Raw genomic sequence first — 18370 nt, 5'->3', positions numbered from 1 at the left:
AATGGACAACCACCATACCCAATTCCCAGAACACACTGGGGATTTGTTAGAGGAAGAAACTCCCACACCGATGGCCACAGACTATAAAGCCATCAGGGCCCACAGAGATGCCTAGAGCAGTGATTCCAACCAGGGAGGAGCCTAGACCCTGCCCTGGACTTACTGCAGTGGGATCCCCACAGGTAGACCCTAGGGCTGCTGAATAGATGCAGTTTCCCCAGATGAGACAGACTGTGTATCCTAAGTAGGAAACACTGCTGTCCTTTGCCTCCCCCACTTGATGTAACAGGAGGTGAAGGGCCAGAGAAGGTATGTGTCTTCTGCAGGTCACACCGCCTGCCAGCGGCAGCTCAGGATCAGAGGGCAGAGGGCAGGTTTCCCATCTCCCCATCCTCGTTGTCCACCCCCAACAAGGCCCCACCAGCTGCCCACCTCGACTCAAAGGAGAACTCAGCCTAGCTCTGAGCTAACCTAAGTGGAAACAAAGGAGGAGAGACACAGAGACACTTTATTTGTTTTGAAAAGCACCTCTGCCCCTCGTCTCTCAGTTGAGTCCCGGCCTACTGACGACGAAGGCTGTTCTCTCTGGCCTCTTTCGTTAAGACAGGGAACAACATCAACACTTCCCATCAGATCTCTGCCTCCAGATACTGTGCAGGGGCAGACCCAGCCAGGACTGGAACTTAACGGCCTTGAGAACACGGGGATCGGTCTGTCTCTGAGTTGCTCTTGGCTTGCCATCTCTTCCTGCATCCTCCCTGACAGCCGCTCCTGGCCTGGGGGGCTCTGCCTTCGCCTCCCCACTCAGGGCTTCTGCAGTAGTTCAGGGCTGCCTGCAGCCTGGTTTCCAGTCCGACTCTCATCCGGGGAAGCGCCATCCCGCAGCCCCTGCCGGTTCCGACACGGATCTTCAAGAGCTCACCAGGTCCCAGCGCTGGCTCATAAGTGAGGACTCACACGGGTTGACAACGAGCTCCCTGCCATTCTCAGTGCCATCGCCAAACATGTCCGTGTCTAGGCAGAGGTGGGATGCCACGTGCTCGATGCGGGAGCCAGTCTTGGTCCATTGCTGGGAAGATGGAGAGGGGAGAGGATAAACCAGAATTCTCCGGCTAAGCTCCTGGGTCCTAGCAATAGTATTGGGAGTTCCAGCGTAATCAGAAATGTTGACACCACATGGCTAGGGTCGTCCAGAGACTTGACTTCATGGTCTCATGGAGGAAGAAAACTGCAACTAATTGCCTTGCCAGGTATTGTTGTTGGTTTTCTTTCTTTTTTTTTTTTTTTATCGGATTAAAAAAAGTAAAAGCGAAATCAATATGTTTGCTAGGAAAACTCATTAGAAGGCAATAACTTTCCAAGCAATAGGCCAGAAAATGTGAAGCGAGTTAGTCACAGGAGCAGCTAAAGAAATGATCCACGCTCGGCATCTGCACCGTCATGAAGAAGTGGGTGAGAATGAGGAGAGGGGGATGGCGAGGCAGGAGGGGTGGAGGGGCTCCTGGGCAGCACCTGAAGCCGAACCTCTGCTCCTCCAAAGTGCTTCAGCACATGAGGGCCCAAGTAGAGAGGGGGCCTCATGCTGCTGCTTCCCAGACTTCACCTCACTGGACAAGGAGGGAGGGGACGGACACGTATTGGGGAACTACCAGGTAACGTCGGACCAGGTATCATGGATCATCTCAGTGAATTGCTCTAAACAGCTACCCTGTGTGATGGGCATCATCAACCTCATTTCATAGAGGAGGAAACTGAAGCTCAGAGAGGTCCAGTAACCTGCCAAGGGTCACACAGCCAGTGAGCCATAAAAATGGGTATTTGAACCTCAGTCTCTCTAACACCAAGACCCAGTTGGCAGGAAACTGAGTGGAGCCAACACCGTGCCGCCAGAGAAACTAGGCACAAGGTACATCCAGAGCGCTATGAACTTTGCTGGACGTCCTGCCAGAGCCCAAGGCCCCTGAAGGCAGAGGTTCGAGTCTGTTCATCCTTGTGGCCCTGCAGGCTCTGTCCTAGTATGCTCCTGCTCTGGGATCCTGGGTGGGCGTCGGAGCAAGACAGGACAGTACAAGATACACATGCAAGCTGAGGTATAGCGCGGTCAATAGGCTTTCACATGGCAGCTGATCGCTGCTGAGGGCACCACGGATGGTATCAGAGGCCCCTCCCTCCCTCTCCTAACCAGAAGGACCTCTTCCTTATCAACCCTTCCTCCTCTGAAGCTTCTCTCTTTTCCTGCACACGAGACTTAGACCTACACCGGCGGCCACGTGCCAGGGCAGACGCGCTGAGCACTTACCTGTTTGTTATCTCCATTCTTGCAAAGGACAAGAACCACCGGGGCGCCAGGGAACAAGGTGATGACTGACAGGCACAGCTCCTCCTGGAGGATCTGCTGGGTGTATGTGAAGGCCCAGATCTGGAGGGGAAGAAGCCAGAAAGGGTCACCTCAGGATGCTTGGAAGCCACCCCTGCTGGGATACTACTGTGCCTACGTGTGACAATTAGCACAGCTTGGTACGAAGCACGGGGGCGGGGGGGTTCCTAGCGGGAATCGACTGTCAACAGGTCACCTGGGAAAATGCTACTCAAGAGCCAGAGATTCTTGGGTCACACTCTCGGTGACGTCCCCACCCCACTCCCAGGAAGGGGACTGGCCTGGGGCATGCAGGCTGCCTCTGAGAGGCAAGGACCAATTCTGGGCTCTGGCCAGGAGACTGAAGGACACCCCGGCCGAGCTGCATGGTCTCCAGTTTCTCCGTTTGGATTGGTGTCTGTTCTCCACACTTGACATTTCACGCAGCTACCCGGCAGGTCACACCCCCCGTCCTCCCAGCTGTCTTTAGAATGTCCCTTCTTTGAAAAGGAGTCCAAATCGGCACCCTGAGAACATGAGGGTTGTGACAAGAGGCAGATGGAGGGGCAAAGGGAATGAGGGCGGGGGACAGGAGCAGGAGGGAAGAAAGGAAGTTGTGAGAAGTAACATCAGTCCAAGAGGGCGCGTGCACGCCAGCACTCCAGGGGAACACGTGGTCATGGAGCTCGGGCAGCGGGAGCAGCTAAGGAATCGGATGGACATGCAGAGTTCTGACGGAGGTGAAGGGAACGGGGCATTCGGCGAGGTTCATTACGAGGAAGGAGGAACGTTTCCTTCAAGTGCCAGAGACCAGAGAGCAACCGACTGCTGAAGCAGCCCGGGCCACCGCCCAGCTCTTCGACCAGGGGCGGAAATGCTGGCATAATAGTTGTCAAACGTGAACCTTCAAGAGGCTTTTCCTAGGTTGTAAAACAGGGATAACATCTGTCCTTTGCCTTCATCATGGGGCAGAGGAGACTTGTGAATCGGATGCCCCGAGGGGAGCTGCAGGGAGGACCCCTTTAAGGGCTGTGTCCCTCCTCTTCCACGACACCCGTACCGCCCAGTGGACCTTCTGTCCCCGCACCAGGCCACTTGGTGTCGAGAGACGACCTAGACCAGAAAGTACTCCCTGGGGAGTGGATGGAAATAGAGACGAACAAAGACTGGCTGTGAGTTGAGAATTCCTGAAGCCTGGGGATGGGTACATGGGGGTTCTTCATACTCTTCCACTGAGTTCGATTTCTGTATCTATTCAGTTTTTTTTTTTAATAATAATAAAACGTTAGGAAATGTACTCTTCTGGCTTTGTGAACATCACCATGCTACGCAAACCACTTGCCTTCCTCTAGGGTAAGCTGCAACGGGAAGACGCCTGTATGCATGGAGGTAACGTCGGAACCATGACAAGATAGCTAAGAGCGGCTCACGTTTCTTGAGCACCTACTATGTGCCAGGCACCATTCTGGGAGCTTTACACTTGTTAACTTAATCACAAGACTCCAATTAGGTAGGTGTTGTCATTATTCCCCTTTTACAGATGAGGAAGGTAAGGCTCAGAGAGGTTATCCTAAGTCAGGTACAGTAAGTCTCCCCAACAGCTCTGCTCAAGCTACTGCTGCTGCTGGGGTCATGGCTCGTTCCGGGCCCTTTGATTCAATTTAATCTCGGGAGACCCCTCCTCCAGGTCATAAATATTAAAACGACAGATCAGCTCCTCCTTGACAGGAGAGAGCTGACAGGAGCTTTCTCCTCTTGGCCAGTTCCCAGTGGCAGCCCCTGTGAGAAGGGAAACCAAGGTCACACCCCATGTCGGGGGCCGGGGAAGGCGCAGACCAGACCTGACACTGATGGGAACTGGGCAAGAGTATGAACGGAGGCCAACCCGCCGCGGACGCCACACCAGACCAGGGGACACGCGTGGGGCTGGCTTCCAGCCTGGGCTGCCCCCCTTTACTTCCCACCCCACCTCTGTCCCCCACTGTGAACTCCCAGCCTGCATCTCCCTGCTTGGTCACTCTTCTCTAAAGCGTCCTCCTAGGGCCTGGGTGTGCGGACCTGAGACACAGTCCATCCTCTGGAACGGACCCAGGGGAGAGAGATCCTCGCAAGTCCTGAAATCAGGCTCGGGTCATTAGGGTGGTGGATTCTGGGGTCCTACACATTTAGGGAATGTAATGTAGAAGGTAGACACAGGTCCTAGGCGTGAGCCCTGAGAATTCCTTGGCCTGTGGTGCGGGGGGAGAGCAGGGCCCAGGTTCAAGGGCAGGGCTGCCAGGGGGCCATTTGGCCAGGCCCACCGTACCACTGGCCTCAGTGTTAGACTTCTGCATTGTCTGGAAATGAGGATAAACACACAGTCACCGACGTGGAGAGAAGATGAGGCTCGTCGCTCCGTCCCATGACCCGACCACACAGCTTGCAGTGAACCATGAATTAGCATTTTAAAAGTAAACCCTGTAATTATCTTCTGATCACTACAGTACACTGGCTTTGTGTTATGTTAAAAGCATTAATTGATTAAATATAAAAACTTAAAATATACCACAATTTCTGGTAGCCCATTTTGGCACTTCTTTTTGAATATCCTAGGGGCTTCAAAAACCAGAAGTGCTGAGGATGGCATGGGATAGGGTGGGGAGTGGTGGTCCTTTTAACTCTGAGACATCCCATCCACAAATGCCTTTTGGGAAGGAACGTATATGGTACCCTGGGGGCTCTGAGGAAACCACCTCGAGACGCCCGGGGGAGAACGTGCACAGGTACAGACAGGTATTGAAGCCCTCATACTATGTGGACTTTCCATTAGGTGGTGCTTTACTGGCATCAAAATAATTCAGCCTCGCAATTCCCCAGAGGGACGCAGCTCTGTGACCACACATATGCAAGAGAAGAGAGTTAAGGGGGAAGCAGAACATGGGAGCAGGTGGGGAAGGAAGCAGGGAGAGGTTTTCCGATTCCTATTCTGCGGCCTGTCAGGCTTTGCAGAATGGTCAGTGATGAATGGGTTTATTAAATGAATCTCAGAGTCAGAAATGAATTCAAGAAGGCAGCACTGGTTGCTCAGGCTGGCCTCGCCTCGATCAGTGAGCACTGATGGCTCCATTTCGGGGACTGGCAAAGTCACAGCCTTCAACCCAATGCACACAGACACGGCCATATCCATGGAAGCTAACCCAGAGGCCACCCTGGAGGTGGTGTGGGATGCCTCACCCCTCTGGGATGGGCTGGTAAGGGGCTGAGGAGGAGGCAGTCCATTCCTGGCCCTCCAGCCTCTTTGCTGCTGCTCTGGAAGAGGGGAACTGATGATGGGGAGGGGATGGTCCAGGCCGGACAGCCTGAAGGCCTCTGTGCTTGGAGGAAGTCTCTGGAGCTACCAGTGTGGGTGGGAGACAGGAGTGACCCGTCACTGGGGGAGGAGACTTCTCGCTAGTAAATGCTCACCTGGCCATGGCAGCCAGCCTGGGGCTTACTGTCCTGCACCGGCTGGAGAAGCAGAGAGGAAAGATTTTCTTCAGAGGAGACACCTGAAGGAGTAAAGTTCTGAAGGGAGCAGACGTGAAGCTAAGTTGGGGCCCAAGCCCAGGGGCTGATCTTAGAATGGTCCAGAGCCACCGCTAGTAGGCAAGGGCTCTTCCCCCGGGTTTGGGGGAAGAGCTCTGATCTTCATCTCACCCACCCAGGCTATCTAGTGGCCTGCATGCATCCTTCACAAGCCAGTAGCCTGAACTGCTGGGGATCCAGGTGGGAGGACACACTAAAAAGTTTTTCATTTACGTTTTTTCCCTTTCTTTAAATTGGGATACATTGAGATTGGTGCATCTGTCTTCTATCTTTCACAAATATTTTTCTAGGGAATCCAATAAAATTGAGAGGAAACTTACTACCCAGAAGGCTTCTGGGGCTTCACACATTTACAAACGGATGATGTATTTCTCTGTCTACCCAAGGCATCAGGTTGCTGCCATCTTGAATACACACTCAGGTTAGATATTTTGTTCCCAAGGTTGACAAACCAGCTAAGAAAGGGAAGCGAGGGAGGGTGAGGGATGGATGGGGCTGCGGTGGAGCAGGGTCGTGAGCCAGCATTGGAGCCAGAGGACAGCCATGGTCGGATGGTCTCCTTTCAACAATGAGGACAGCCACGTGCACGGGGACACGCCACCTGGAGAGTCAGTGGCCAGCTGGAAGCAGAGTTCAGGGCCCCCGAGCCCCATCCTCTGCTGCTCTTTCACCCCACATGTTGAAGACCCCGGAATCCACCACCCAAATAACCTGAGCCTGATTTCAGGACTTGCGTGGCTCTCTCTCCCCTGGGTCTGTTCCAGAGGAGGGACTGTGTCCCAGGTCCGCACACCCAGGCCCTAGGGGGACCCTTGAGAGGGGAGTGACCAAGCAGGGAGATGCAGGCTGGGAGTTCACAGTGGGGGACAGAGGTGGGGTGGGAAGTAAAGGGGGGCAGCCCAGGCTGGAAGCCAGCCCCACGCGTGTCCCCTGGTCTGGTGTGGCGTCCGCGGCGGGTGGGCCTCCGTTCATACTCTTGCCCAGTTCCCATCAGTGTCAGGGGAGGGGGCTACTCTCTGGTCTGCCCCCTCCCCGGCCCCTGACACGGGGTGTGACCTTGGTTTCCCTTCTCACAGGGGCTGCCACTGGGAACTGGCCAAGAGGAGGAAGCTCCTGTCAGCTATCTCCTGTCAAGGAGGAGCTGATTTGTCGTTTTAATATTTATGACCTGGAGGAGGGGTCTCCCGAGATTAAACTGAATCAAAGGGCCTGGAACCAGCCATGACCCCAGCGGCAGCAGTAGCTCGAGCAGAGCTGTGGAGCCAGGTTTCCAAATCCTGCCTTCCTCACTTACTACTGTATGACCTTGGATAATTCTCTCCGGGTCTCAGGTTCATCATCTGCAAAACGAGCATAAATAGTAACACCTACTTAATCGGCCTGATTCTCAGAGACAGAGAGGTAGGGGCAGGAGAGAAGGTGAACGTGTCACAGGAAGGGGTCTGAGGGGCAGATGCAACTTCTCTGGACAGGCCAAGAGGCAGGACAAGCTGAGAGATGCAAGAGGGGAGAAGAGGCAAAGGAGCGTTATCCCATTAGCAGGAGGCGCTGGGAAGGAGGACGACAGGACGGGTAGTTTATGTAGGAAAGAGCAGCAGACACCAAAAGCAGGAGAAAGGTAGTGTCAGTCAGTCCTGCAAGGGTATATACTCCACGCACACACGTGCACACGCTCAGAAACAGATGCGCACGCCCACACACCCACACACTTGGGGGACGAGTCTAGCTGAAATTGCTATGCGGATTTCTATCAGTGGGTTCAACACCTTCAGAATACTTGGACAGGCATCCCAGGCCTGCTGTTGGCCGTGCGTCCCGCTAGGAGAGGGCTGTGTCTAACCCGGCATAATCCCACCCGGCACCCCAGCCTGCAGCCTGGTGCCCGGGGCAGCGTGCACACTCGGTGGGTGTCATCTGTTGAAGGGAACTGAACATCGGTCTGTCTCCTGTGTTCTTCCCATATCCTGAATTCGCACTGCTGCCACACACACCCAGCTGTTCTCTCCAAAGCAGAGAGGAGTGACAGCTTGGCACCATTTTCTACAAAAGAACTCTTTGCTCACTTGAAGACTGTTACCGTACTAAACCTTAGTTTCCCACAGTGACAGCTTTTTCCTCTCCCCTTTCTCACTCTGCTGGGACGTCAGCCAGAATAGGTGCCATTCTCCTCTAGTCAAATAAAGGCCTGGGGCTTCCCTGGTGGCGCAGTAGTTGGGAGTCCACCTGCCGATGCAGGGGACACGGGTTCGTGCCCCAGTCTGGGAGGATCCCACATGCAGCGGAGCGGCTGGGCCCATGAGCCATGGCCACTGAGCCTGCACGTCCGGAGCCTGTGCTCCGCAATGGGAGAGGCCACAACAGTTGAGAGGCCCGTGCACCGAAAAAAAAATAAAAAAAAATAATTAATAAATAAATAAATAAAAGGAAAAGAAAAATAAATAAATAAATGAAAGGAAAAGAAAGGAAGAGAGAGAGAGAGAGAGAGAGAGAGAGAGAGAGAGAGAGAGAGAGAAAGAGAGAAAGAAAGAAAGAAAGAAAGAAAGAAAGGCCTGGCAGCTTCTGCCTGGGCCAGGCTATTGGGTGGCCCCTCCCTGAGATCCAGAGATCCCATGGCTCCCCCCGCCACCTTCCTTATGCAGCCAAAGACATTAAGCAGCAGAAAAACCCCTACTTTGCTAGAAACAGATGAGGCAAACTTCTGTCTCAGGGAAAGGGGGATGATAACATTCTGGCTGTTGGTGATCCCCCATGAGCAGGGCCCACACATAGATTCAGAAGACAGGGATGTGCATTATCTACTCACACATTCTACAAAATGCCACTGACGAGTGCTATCATTCTCAACCAGGCTGCCACACCTAAAGCGAAACTGACACCTCTATTTCCTTCTGCTTTTCCTGTCTGACTCAGGCAGCCCGCTTCCATGTCTTGCTGGAGCAGAGATTATTTTTGGAAAAAAATCTCAGCAAGCTGGAGGCTGGTGGTGCAATGCCTCAAATGCCAGGCTGAGAGTGTGGGTTTTTGTGGTAGACAATGGGGAGCCACTGAAGGCTGCATGGAGACGGGGAACAATGGTTTGGTGATCACATGTTACTGGAGGCTGTGGCCAGAATCTAACACAGTGGTTGGTTCCCAAGCAGGGTGGTTTTGTCCCCCAGGGGCATTTGGTAAAGCCTGGAGACAGCTTTGACTGGCATGACTGGTATGTATGGGGTGCTCCTGGCATCTGGTGGGCAGAGACCAGGGATGCTGCTAGACGGCCTACAGCACCCAGGATGGGCCCTACCACAAAGAGTGATCCAGCCCCAAATGTCAAGAGTGCCGAGGCTGAGGGCCACTGATCTGGCGTGAAGAAGTGAATGCTGGGGCCAAGAGCAGCTATTCTGAGGGGAGAAGGGATGGGATTTGCAGGAATGGGGGATGTGGGAGAAAGAGAAGCCATGGAAGACGGACAGGGCTGTAACCGTCTGGACAGAGTTAGTGGCATGATGAGGTGGCCGGGGAGCCTGACAGGCGCTTGGAGCCATCTGTTGGCTTGAGTTTCCGAGGCGTTTGTTGTGGTGGTGGACTCACTAGATCACCCCGCCTTTGAGAGGGAGAGTCCGGCAGGGATGTCTAAGTGTAAACCCGCCATCCTGGAGCCATCTCCTGGGCTCTCACAGCCTCCTACCCCTGAGGATAAAAGTCAATCTCCTCAGCTGGGAAAAGAGGCCATGACGCGCCTCTTCCCTCCTCTCCAGTCTTACCTTTGCTGCTCCCTCACCATTACACCCCTCTGACCACAATCTCCCTGCAGCCTTTCAAAGGCATCCTGGCCCCCAGCCCCGGGCCTTGGCACATGCTGGACGTGCCCACCTGACCTTTCTTCCCTTCGTGACCTGGCCCATTTCTACTCATCTCTCAGGATACAGCTCATTTTCAGGTCCTCTGGGAAGACCTCCCCAATCCTTGTGTAGAAGCTGGATATCATCTCTCTGCACTGCTATAGCACCGTGGACCAAACTCTCTCCAGGACAGAGATTATATCAAAATGGCTGCTGACTTGCTTCTTTTTTGCATTAGATCCCTCGAGGGGCCATGGTGGCCTGCAACCTAGCCCTTCACCTGTGCATCTCCACAGTCAACAGAGGACATAGACGTTTGTTGAGTGAATGAATGAATAAATGAATGAATTCATGGATGGACGAAGATACAGAATTTGTGAATCAAGAAAACAGAGGAGGAGAGGAGGAAGATGGCGGAAGAGTACGACGCGGAGATCACCTTCCTCCCCACAGATACATCAGCAATACATCTACACGTGGAACAGCTCCTACAGAACACCTACTGAACGCTGACAGAAGACCTCAGACCCCCCAAAAGGCAAGAAACTCCCCACATACCTGGGTAGGGCAAAAGAAAAAAGAATACACAGAGACAAAAGAATAGGGACGGGACCTGCACCAGTGGGAGGGAGCTGTGAAGGAAGAAAGGTTTCCACACACTAGAAGCCCCTTCGCAGGCGGGGACTGCGGGTGGCGGAGGGGAGAGCTTCAGAGCCGCGGAGGAGAGCACAGCAACAGGGGTGCAGAGAGCAAAGCGGAGAGATTCCCGCACAGAGGATCGGTGCCGACCAGCACTCACCAGCCGGAGAGGCTTGTCTGCTCACCCGCCGGGGCGGGCAGGGCTGGGAGCTGAGGCTCAGGCTTCGATCGGAGCGCAGGGAGAGGACTGGGGTTGGCAGCGTGAACACAGCCTGAAGGGATTAGTGCACCACGGCTAGCCGGGAGGGAGCCCGGGAAAAAGTCTGGAGCTGCAGAAGAGGCAAGAGACTTTTTCTTCCCTCTTTGTTTCCTGGTGCGCGAGGAGAGGGGATTAAGAGCGCTGCTTAAAGGAGCTCCAGAGATGGGCGCGAGCCGCGGCTAACAGCGCAGACCCCAGAGACGGGCATGAGACACTAAGGCTGCCGCTGCCGCCACCAAGAAGCCTGTGTGCGAGCACAGGTCACTATCCACACCCACCTTCCGGGGAGCCTGTGCAGCCCGCCACTGCCGGGGTCGCGGGATCCAGGGACAACTTCCCCGGGAGAACGCACGGCGCGCCTCAGGCTGGTGCAACGTCACGCTGACCTCTGCCGCCGCAGGCTCGCCCCGCACTCCGTGCCCCTCCCTTCCACCCCGGCCTGAGTGAGCCAGAGCCCCCGAATCAGTGGCTCCTTTAACCCCGTCCTGTCTGAACAAAGAACAGATGCCCTCCGGCGACCTACATGCAGAGGCAGGGCCAAATCCAAAGCTGAGCCCCGGGAGCTGTGCGAACAAAGAGAAAGGGAAATCTCTCCCAACAGCCTCAGGAGCAGTGGAGTAAATCTCCACAATCAACTTGATGTACCCTGCATCTGTGGAATACCTGAATAGACAACGAATCAACCCAAATGGAGGAGGTGGACTTTGAGAGCAAGACTTATTATTTTTTCCCCTTTTCCTCTTTTTGTGAGTGTGTATGTGTATGCTTCTGTGGGAGATTTTGTCTGTATAGCTTTGCTTTCACCGTTTGTCCTAGGGCTCTATCCGTCCGTTTTTTTTTTTTTACTTTTCAAAAAATTTTTTTTCTTAATAATTTTTTTTATTTTAATAACTTTATTTTATTTTATCTTACTTTATTTTATTTTCTTTTATCCTCTTTCTTTCTACCTTATCTCCCTTTTATTCTGAGCCATGGGGATAAAAGGCTCTTGGTGCTGCAGCCAGGAGTCAGTGCTGTGCCTCTGAGGTGGGAGAGCCAACTTCAGGACACTGGTCCACAAGAGACGTCCAAGCTCCACATAATATCAAACAGCGAAAATCTCCCAGAGATCTCCATCTCAACACCAACACCCAGCTTCACTCAACGACCAGCAAGCTACAGTGCTGGACACCCTATGCCAAACAACTAGCAAGACAGGAACACAACCCCAACCATTAGCAGAGAGGCTGCCTAAAATCATAATAAGGCCACAGACACCCCAAAACACACCACCAGACGTGGACCTGCCCACCAGAAAGACAAGATCCAGCCTCATCCACCAGAACACAGGCACAATTCCCCTCCACCAGGAAGCCTACACAACCCACTGAACCAACTTTAGCCACTGGGGACAGACACCAAAAACAACGGGAACTACGAACCTGCAGCCTGCAAAAAGGAGACCCAAAGCACAGTAACATAAGCAAAATGAGAAGACAGAAAAACACATAGCAGGTGAAGGAGCAAGATAAAAACCCACCTGACCTAACAAATGAAGAGGAAATAGGCAGTCTACCTGAAAAAGAATTCAGAATAATGACAGTAAAGATGATCCAAAATCTTGGAAATAGAATAGAGAAAATGCAAGAAATATTTAACAAGGACCTAGAAGAACTAAAGAGGAAACAAGCAACGATGAACAACACAATAAATGAAATTAAAACTACTCTAGAAGGGCTCAATAGCAGAATAACTGAGGCAGAAGAACGGATAAGTGACCTGGAAGATAAAATAGTGGAAATAACTACTGCAGAGCAGAAGAAAGAACAAAGAATGGAAAGAACTGAGGACAGTCTCAGAGACCTCTGGGACAACATTAAACACACCAACATTCGAATTATAGGGGTCCCAGAAGAAGAAGAGAAAAAGAAAGGGACTGAGAAAATATTTGAAGAGATTATAGTTGAAAACTTCCCTAATATGGGAAAGGAAATAGTTAATCAAGTCCAGGAAGCACAGAGAGTCCCATACAGGATAAATCCAAGGAGAAACATGCCAAGACACATATTAATCAAACTGTCAAAAATTAAATACAAAGAAAACATATTAAAAGCAGCAAGAGAAAAACAACAAGTTACACACAAGGGAATCCCCATAAGGTTAACAGCTGATCTTTCAGCAGAAACTCTGCAAGCCAGAAGGGACTGGCAGGACATATTTAAAGTGATGAAGGAGAAAAACCTACAACCAAGATTACTCTACCCAGCAAGGATCTCCTTCAGATTTGATGGAGAAATTAAAACCTTTACAGACAAGCAAAAGCTGAGAGAGTTCAGCACCACCAAACCAGCTTTACAACAAATGCTAAAGGAACTTCTCTAGGCAAGAAACACAAGAGAAGGAAAAGACCTACAATAACAAACCCAGAGCAATTAAGAAAATGGGAATAGGAACATACATATCGATAATTATCTTAAATGTAAATGGATTAAATGCTCCCACCAAAAGACACAGACTGGCTGAATTGATACAAAAACAAGAACCGTATGTATGCTGTCTACAAGAGACCCACTTCAGACCTAGAGACACATACAGACTGAAAGTAAGGGGATGGAAAAAGATATTCCATGCAAATGGAAACCAAAAGAAAGCTGGAGTAGCAATTCTCATATCAGACAAAATAGACTTTAAAATAAAGACTATTAGAAGAGACAAAGAAGGACACTACATAATGATCAAGGGATCAATCCAAGAAGAAGATATAACAATTGTAAATATATATGCACCCAACATAGGAGCACCTCAATACATAAGGCAAATACTAACAGCCATAAAAGGGGAAATCAACAGTAACACAATCATGGCAGGGGACTTTAACACCCCACTTTCACCAATGGACAGATCACCCAAAATGAAAATAAATAAGGAAACACAAGCTTTAAATGATACATTAAACAAGATGGACTTAATTGATATTTATAGGACATTCCATCCAAAAACAACAGAATACACATTTTTCTCAATTGCTCATGGAACATTCTCCAGGATAGACCATACCTTGGGTCACAAATCAAGCCTTGGTAAATTTAAGAAAATTGAAATTGTATCAAGTATCTTTTCTGACCACAATGCTATGAGACTAGATATCAATTACAGGAAAAGATCTGTAAAAAATACAAACACATGGAAGCTAAACAATACACTACTTAATAACGAAATGATCACTGAAGAAATCAAAGAGGAAATCAAAAACTACCTAGAAACAAATGACAATGGAGACACGACGACCCAAAACCTATGGGATACAGCAAAAGCAGTTCTAAGAGGAAAGTTTATAGCAATACAATCCTACCTTAAGAAACAGGAAACATCTTGAATAAACAAACTAACCTTGCACCTAAAGCAATTAGACAAAGAAGAACAAAAAACCCCCAAAGTTAGCAGAAGGAAAGAAATCATAAAGATCAGATCAGAAATAAATGAAAAAGAAATGAAGGAAATGATAGCAAAGATCAATAAAACTAAAAGCTAGTTCTTTGAGAAGATAAACAAAATTGATAAACCATTAGCTAGACTCATCAAGAAAAAAATGGAGAAGACTCAAATCAATAGAATTAGAAATGAAAAAGGGGAAGTAACAACTGACACTGCAGAAATACAAAAGATCATGAGGGATTACTGCAAGCAACTCTATGCCAATAAAACGGACAACTTGGAAGAAATGGACAAATTCTTAGAAACGCACAACCTGCCAAGACTGAATCAGGAAGAAAAGAAAATATGAACAGACCAATCACAAACACTGAAATTGAAACTGTGATTAAAAATCTTCCAACAAACAAAAGCCCAGGACCAGATGGCTTCACAGGCGAATTCTATCAAACATTTAGAGAAGAGCTAACACCTATCCTTCTCAAACTCTTGCAAAATATAGCAGAGGGAGGAACACTCCCAAACTCATTCTACGAGGCCACCATCACCCTGATACCAAAACCAGACAAGGATGTCACAAAGAAACAAAACTACAGGCCAATATCACTGATGAACATAGATGCAAAAATCCTCAACAAAATACTAGCAAACACAATCCAACAGCACATTAAGAGGATCATACAACATGATCATGTGGGGTTTATTCCAGGAATGCAAGGATTCTTCAATATACACAAGTCAATCAATGTGATACACCATATTAACAAATTGAAGGAGAAAAACCATATGGTCATCTCAATAGATGCAGAGAAAGCGTTCGACAAAATTCAACACCCATTTATGATAAAAACCCTGCAGAAGTAGGCATACAGGGAACTTTCCTCAACATAATAAAGGCCACATATGAGAAACCCACAGCCAACATCTTCCTCAATGGTGAAAAACTGAAACCATTTCCACTAAGATCAGGAACAAGACAAGGTTGCCCACTCTCACCACTCTTATTCAACATAGTTTTGGAAGTTTTAGCCACAGCAATCAGAGAAGAAAAGGAAATAAAAGGAATCCAAATCGGAAAAGAAGAAGTAAAGCTGTCACTGTTTGCAGATGACATGATACTATACATAGAGAATCCTAAAGATGCTACCAGAAAACTACTAGAGCTAATCAATGAATTTGGTAAAGTAACAGGATACAAAATGCACAGAAATCTCTGGCATTCCTATACACTGATGAAAAATCTGAAAGTGAAATCCAGAACACACTCCCATTTACCACTGCAACAAAAAGAATAAAATATCTAGAAATAAACCTACCTAAGGAGACAAAAGACCTGTATGCAGAATATTATAAGAAACTGATGAAAGAAATTAAAGATGATACAAATAGATGGAGAGATATACCATGTTCTTGGATTGGAAGAATCAACATTGTGAAAATGACTCTACTACCCAAAGCAATCTACAGATTCAATGCAATCCCTATCAAACTACCACTGGCATTTTTCACAGAAGTAGTACAAAAAATTTCACAATTTGTATGGAAACACAAAAGACCCCGAATAGCCAAAGCAATCTTGAGAACGAAAAACGGAGCTGGAGGAATCAGGCTCCCTGACTTCAGACTATTCTACAAAGCTACAATAATCAAGACAGTATGGTACTGGCACAAAAACAGAAATATAGATCAATGGAACAGGATAGAAAGCCCAGAGATAAACCTACGTACATATGGTCACCTTATCTTTGATAAAGGAGGCAGGAATGTACAGTGGAGAAAGGATAGCCTCTTCAATAAGTGGTGCTGGAAAAACTGGACAGGTACATGTAAAAGTATGAGATTAGAATACTCCCTAACACCATACAGAAAAATAAGCTCAAAATGGATTAAAGTCCTAAATGTAAGGCCAGAAACTACCAAACTCTTAGAGGAAAACATAGGCAGAACACTCTATGACATACATTACAGCAAGATACTTTTTGACCCACCTCCTAGAGAAATGGAAATAAAAACAAAGATAAACAAATGGGACCTAATGAAACTTAAAAGCTTTTGCACAGCAAATGAAACCATAAACAAGACCAAAAGACAACCCTCAGAATGGGAGAAAATGTTTGCAAATGAAGCAACTGACAAAGGATTAATCTCCAAAATTTACAAGCAGCTCATGCAGCTCAATAACAAAAAAAAAAACAAAGAGCCCAATCCAAAAATGGGCAGAAGACCTCAATAGACATTTCTCCAAAGAAGATATACAGACTGCCAACAAGCACATGAAAGAATGCTGAACATCATTAATCATTAGAGAAATGCAAATCAAAACTACAATGAGCTATCATCTCACACCGGTCAGAATGGCCATCATCAAAAAATCTAGAAACAATAAATGCTGGAGAGGGTGTGGAGAAAAGGGAATACTCTTGCACTTCTGGTGGGAATGCGAATTGGTACAGCCACTATGGAGAACAGTATGGAGGTTCCTTAAAAAAGTACAAATAGAACTACCATACGACCCAGCAATCCCACTACTGGGCATATACCCTGAGAAAACCATAATTCAAAAAGTCATGTACCAAAATGTTCATTGCAGCTCTATTTACAATAGCCAGGACATGGAAGCAACCTAAGTGTCCATCAACAGATGAACAGATAAAGAAGATGTGGCACATATATACAATGGAATATTACTCAGCCATAAAAAGAAATGAAATTGAGTTATTTGTAGTGAGGTCGATGGACCTAGTCTGTCATACAGAGTGAAGTAAGTCAGAAAGAGAAAAACAAATACCATATGCTAACACATATATATGGGATCTAAGAAAAAAAAAAGGTCATGAAGAACTTAGGGGTAAGATGGGAATAAAGACACAGACCTACTAGAGCATAGACTTGAGGATATGGGGAGGGGGAAGTGTAAGCTGTGACAAAGTGAGAGAGTGGCATGGACATATATACACTACCAAACGTAAAGTAGATAGCTAGTGAGAAGCAGCCGCATTGCACAGGGAGATCAGCTAGGTGGTTTGTGACCGCCTGGAGGGGTGGGATAGGGAGGGTGGGAGGGAGGGAGACACAAGAGGGAAGAGATATGGGAACATATGTATATGTATAACTGATTCACTTTGTTATAAAGCAAAAACTAACACACCATTGTAAAGTAATTATACTCCAATAAATATGTAAAAAAAAAAAAAGAAGAAGAAAACAGAGGAGATTGCCAAAGCTGGAAGCATGGATAAAATCTCCAAGGAAGCAGTTACAGAGAAAAGAACAGTGAATTGAGAACTTAGGTGATTACTCACCATAAGGGTATGAGAGTGGGGAGAGGAGCCAGCCAAAAAAAAAAAAGGGGGTGGAAAGAACAGGAATGCAGGACAATCGGGATCATGCAGTGTCTCCAGAGCCAGGAGGGAAGTTATAAGATGGATGTGCTTTCATGCAGCCAGCAGGCCAAGTGCTACAGAGGTTGAGACAGGCTGTGAATTTGTCAGTGACTTTTTAAAAGAGTTCTATCCTCAGAGGGGAGGACACTGACCCACAGTGTTGATGAAACAGCTAAGGCACAAGGAAGCCTTTCTGAGAAGGGGTGACGATGGTCCCTCCAGACCTGGGGGAAGCAGGAGACAGCAGAGGTGGAGCCACAGGCCTGCTGTGGGCAGAAAAGGGGATGATCGACGGCCCTGCCCAGAGATGGGGGCGGTGGATGATGGGGAAGGCTGTCCCACATCTGTCGTGACTGTCTGGAAGTCAGGGTTAAATCAGCGGGGAGACTCACAGAGCAGGCATTTCACCTGGAGACAGTGTCACCCAGCAGGATGCTTTTCTGTCTGCATCTCATATTTTTGAGGTAGCTGTGCCGCCCACCCTGCCTGATCCAGCCCACATTTACTGCCAGCAGCTTGGACACCAAGGACATCCTCATTAAACTCCTGCTAATTTAATGGTTAATTCCTATAGGCGCTAAGGTGCCTGGTGAGGCGTCTTTCAGAGAAAGTCTGTGCATTTGGAAACCAAGCAGAGTGAACCCTGTCCCAGAGTGAGGGGGATCGTGCTTCTCTTGCTCTGCTGTTGAGCTCCGGGTATAACTAGACACCTGATTCATGTAAATGCAGGAAACAGAGGCCAAGTCCATTCACATGTTCAAGTATCCCCAGCCAGTTACTTTACCTGGGACTTTGCATCCTTGTCTTCAATCTTGACACAGGGGCTTAACTTGAGGTTGGAGATCTCTTGGTCTTTCTGCTTTTGAGACTCTAGGCACTTCTGCCTCTGTCGGATGCTGCCCTTTTGGATGGAGGAGTCCTTGGGTACTCTAGA

General features: G+C 48.7%; 1 protein-coding gene across 1 annotated transcript in view; it reads right to left on the bottom strand.

Moving 5' to 3' along the window:
* Window positions 1–910: 910 nt before the first annotated feature.
* GALNT14 (polypeptide N-acetylgalactosaminyltransferase 14) overlaps window positions 911–18370 on the bottom strand; it is a gene marked incomplete at both ends in the record, with an annotated part of 214881 nt that continues 197421 nt past the window's right edge. Inside the window, 3 exons of the mRNA XM_079721223.1 lie at window positions 911–1069; window positions 2300–2419; window positions 18221–18365. Coding sequence (XP_079577349.1) covers window positions 911–1069; window positions 2300–2419; window positions 18221–18365 — 424 coding nt within the window. The remainder of the gene's footprint in view (window positions 1070–2299; window positions 2420–18220; window positions 18366–18370) is intronic.

The sequence above is a fragment of the Hyperoodon ampullatus genome (genome assembly GCF_949752795.1).
Source record: "Hyperoodon ampullatus genome assembly, chromosome: 15".
In the NCBI taxonomy this organism is placed as follows: domain Eukaryota; kingdom Metazoa; phylum Chordata; class Mammalia; order Artiodactyla; family Ziphiidae; genus Hyperoodon; species Hyperoodon ampullatus.
Note: the sequence above shows the minus strand (reverse complement) of the source record. Positions and strands in the feature narration are given on the sequence as shown.